Genomic DNA, 3,869 nt, shown 5'->3' with positions numbered 1-3,869 from the left:
TTTTGCTTTTGTTTTTTTAGCTTTCTACCTCCCCTCTATTATGATGCGGCATTGATGGTCATCGTGTCTTGGCAATGGTTCGTCCCCTGCTTCCTTGTAGGAAAGGTGGAGTGTTTGTGGGAGGTGGGGAGATGGGGAGGGACATGTCTGCTTTGGTTTTTGTTGTTGTTGGTGCTATTTTCTTTTTTCCCCGCTTTTTTTTTTCCGTCTGTGTGTGTGTGTGTGTGCCTCCACGCCTTGGGGAGGGAAGGGCGGAGGGGAAGTCTTGGAAGATGTTCATTGGTGCCACAAAGCCCCACACAACACTTGTTGCGGAACACACATTTCTGCTCTGTAAGCCGGATGCGGAACAGCACCACCGCTACATCTTGCAGACCGTGTCAGATGCCGGATTCCAAGTGATGGCAAAATCTTTTATCATCACCCCTGCCTTGGCTGAGGAGATTGCAAGTACGTTTCAGAGTGTACGGAAGCGCATGTACGCAGAACGTGGTGTGGACAAACTTTTCAATGGTGGCAAAACTGCTTTACAAAACGAGCAGAATGCACCGCAAGGTAAGCGGAGGGACATCATGGACACAGGACGTGCCAGTCTTCTCCCGACCTCCTTTGCTTCTGCATTTATTGGCAATGCCGGGGGTGAAGAAGTCAGCAACCCGAATAATATCAGCAGCCGTAGGCGCAGCGGGAGCGTTCCCAAGCGTCACTGCAGCCGAGACGAGACGCATCAGGGTATATTAGCAGAAATTCTCCGTTTAACAAGCCGCTGCGCCGATGGGGGCGAGGGTGTCAACGCCGGACTACCAAACGTTGCCCCCAATAACCGAGCGGTGGACGGGCGCGGTGTGAGCGAGGGCGACGGACGTCAGGATGAGAACCGAATGCAGCAAGAACAAAAGCCCGAACGTCGTTTGGCGACCGGGACGGTGTTGAAGATACGATGATTGAGGCCATGTCCTACCAGGACCTTCTTAACGAGCACGTGCGACATCTCGCATTCGGCGGGACGTGCTTGGCGGTTGAACTTTCCCGTCACAACGCGGTGGAGAAGCTGTTGGAGATTGTCGGTCCGGAAAATCCCATAGACGCACGCCGTGCCGCACCGCATAGTCTCCGCGCACGCCTTGGGACAGATTTGATTCGCAACGCCGTTTCCGCCGCCTCTAATTTGGCCGAAGCGAGTCATTGTATCTCCGCCGTCTTTGGTTTCGCAACCCGCTACTCTGCCGCAGACATTCGTGCCCACACCGCAATGCCAGAGGCTGGTGGCGTCGAGAATAATGAGCAAGTCAGTGGTGTTCCTGCGATTGTGCGTCCGTACTGCGAGCTGGTGAGTGCCCCTTACCGGGCCTCGCCCCGCGGCCCAGTGGCCCTGGAAGCGGCTTTTCGTATCGGGAAAACCAACCCACAGGCTCATCTCTCGTACTACACCGGACGGCCCCTTTACGGTCGGGCAAACGAAAAGGAAGAAGATGACGGCACGGGGAGGCGTGGTCCTTCGGTCGACAGCCATTTGTGGAAGCAGAAAGCAGAACAGCTGGAGCAGCAACTTGCGCAGGAGCGGATGGATTTGACACTGCATGCGAAATTACTTCGGGCGCGGGAGTTGGATTTATTGCTACGCGAACATGCATTAGAGAATGCGACAAACAATTTGTTTGCCCCGGCACAACCGTTCAAAGCGACGTTGGAGGCGCAGTCTCTCCCGCACATCTCGCCGTTATCCTCAGAGGAACAGTTGATGCGGACACATCTGGCACCAGCTTTGATGCAGGGAAAACAACTCTCACCACGAAGTAAGGGGGATGTAGCGACATCCCGTCAAGGTTTGCCGGAGCCGCATTCGCCATCAGCACGATATTTTTCTACGGAAGCTTATACGCCCGAAGTGCGCGGGGTGCTGCCCGTAATTGAGGCGGAGGACGTATCCCTCTTGCTAACGAAGCCAGTTCGTCTCCGTGCGCTTTACGTAGCCTTGAAGCATCACTGTGAAAATTGTCAACTCACGCAGGATGAGGTTCTCGCTCTGTACGACCGTAGCCCCTCCATTCAGTTGCTGTGGATGGACGACCACCGTGAGTACTTTCGCAATTATGTGAACCTTCACACCGAGGAGCCCGTGTCATTTGACAGCTTTGTGTCCGTCCTTATGTTCCTTCTCCGGCAGTAGCGATTGCCCGTGTTCAGTCTCCTGCTTGAACGTTTTCCCGTTAGGCTTTGAAGTGAGTGGACAATAAGGCGGTAAGGAAAAAAAAAAAAAAGAAGAAGAAAAGCCAAACCCGATGAAGGGAAAAAAGAAAAACATTGTTTTTTCTTTCTTTCTTTTTATGTGAGTGTGTGGGGGAAGGGCTGTTCAGTTTGACATTGCTTTTGTGGCTTTGCGTGTTTGTCGTCTTTTGATGTGCGCGTCCTCCTCTTCCTCCTTCTCCTTCTTCTTGCGATTTTCTTATGGATGGATGGATGGATGTAAATTTTATCTAAATCGTATGAGCAATATTTCCCAGTACAATTTTCTGTATATTTTTACATGTGCTTTTGAATTATTTTTATTATTATTTGTTTTGTTTGGGGCGATTATTCCCAATTTCCCCTATCCGCATGTTTAATACCGTTCATGGTTGTTGTGTGTGTGTGTGTTCTTGCCTCTTTTCTCAGTACATTTGAGGTCTATTCCATTTTTTCCCTTTTTCTTGTTGTTTCTAATTTTATATTTTATTTCAAAGTTCTTGTGTTTTTTGTTTTGTTTTGTTTTGTTTTGTTTTGTTTTTCTTTTGGTTGTGTCTGTGCCTTTCTTTAGCCCAGTTGGTTCTGTGGGGAAAACAAGAAGGATCATCCGCAGGGAGATTTAGGGATACATACATCACAGGCGGTGAGAGTGAGGGTGAGGGGGCGGGGAGGAGCGTGCACGGCAAACAAACAAACAAACAAAAAGAAAGAAAGGAAGAGGAGGGAGGGAGGGAGGGAGGAACGGCGAAGGGTGAACAAAAAGAGGGAAAAGGGCAGAAAAAAATAAATAAATAAATAAAAATAGGGGAAAAAGGGGGGAAGGGGGGCCAAACAACAACAACAAAAAGAAAGGAAAAACAGAAAAAAAAAAAAAAGAAAAAAAAAATCTTTTTTTTTTTTTGGTCGAGAGGCACCAGTGCCCATTGCTATTTTGGTGACCGTTACAACGGCAGCAAAGGAAGAAGGGGAAGGTGGGGGATAGGGCGACGAAAGAAGAAGAAGGAGAATAAAATAATTTAAAAAAAAAAAAACAAATAAATTAAATTAAATTAAGAGGTGGGTATTAAATTAACCGCAGCGGCCAAAAAAAAAAAAAAAAAAAAAAGAACAGATACTGCAGTGAAGAAGCGGATAGCACCGGCATTTAACTCGGTTGTGGAATCCAAGGGACGGGAGGGCGTCTGGATTGAGGGGGGAAAGAGAGGGACGGCGTGTGTGTGCGTGTGTGTTTGTAACTACGTGCAGCCAATGGACCACCAAACCATGTCTAATGTACCGCCCCGTATAGGGTCGGCACCGCTCTCACACTCCCAGCAGTCATTTCCGCGTGTGGAAAGCCGGACTGCGGGGGCGTTCCGTGTCTGTCCACTGCGCCCCGGCGGCGAACGACCACCGCCGTTGCAGCCATCGGCGTCTCCCTCGACAAACTTCTTTGACCGGGCAGCCCCGCAACCGACAGAAACTCCGGCAGCCAGTCACCCAGCCAACTGCATCTACGATATAGCGGAGTTTGTGAAGTGTCAGCATACAAAGGAGTCCCCGCCAAAGGGCATTCTGGATTTTGTCACGGAGTTATGGAAAGAGATGCCCGAGAACAAGGACAGTAGGCCTGAGCACATTCTTTCCCGTGGAGGAACTGTTTA

General features: G+C 49.8%; 1 protein-coding gene and 1 pseudogene across 1 annotated transcript, besides 9 other annotated features; both read left to right on the top strand.

Moving 5' to 3' along the window:
* Window positions 1-3,869: a sequence feature (heterozygous, non-Esmeraldo-like haplotype).
* On the top strand, window positions 272-2,170 carry Tc00.1047053504093.10 (annotated as a pseudogene).
* Window positions 2,409-2,437: a microsatellite.
* Window positions 2,734-2,767: a microsatellite.
* Window positions 2,910-2,929: a microsatellite.
* Window positions 2,946-2,966: a microsatellite.
* Window positions 3,004-3,030: a sequence feature (AT_rich).
* Window positions 3,069-3,112: a microsatellite.
* Window positions 3,216-3,281: a sequence feature (T-rich).
* Window positions 3,310-3,334: a microsatellite.
* Tc00.1047053504093.4 (hypothetical protein, conserved) lies at window positions 3,475-3,869 on the top strand (the record flags this gene model as incomplete). The annotated part of the gene is made up of 1 exon (XM_798065.1): window positions 3,475-3,869. A coding segment is annotated over one exon (395 nt), but the record flags the coding sequence as incomplete, so codon positions are not given.

This window comes from Trypanosoma cruzi, genomic scaffold, assembly GCF_000209065.1.
Source record: "Trypanosoma cruzi strain CL Brener 1047053516273 genomic scaffold, whole genome shotgun sequence".
Lineage (NCBI taxonomy): Eukaryota > Euglenozoa > Kinetoplastea > Trypanosomatida > Trypanosomatidae > Trypanosoma > Trypanosoma cruzi.
Note: the sequence above shows the minus strand (reverse complement) of the source record. Positions and strands in the feature narration are given on the sequence as shown.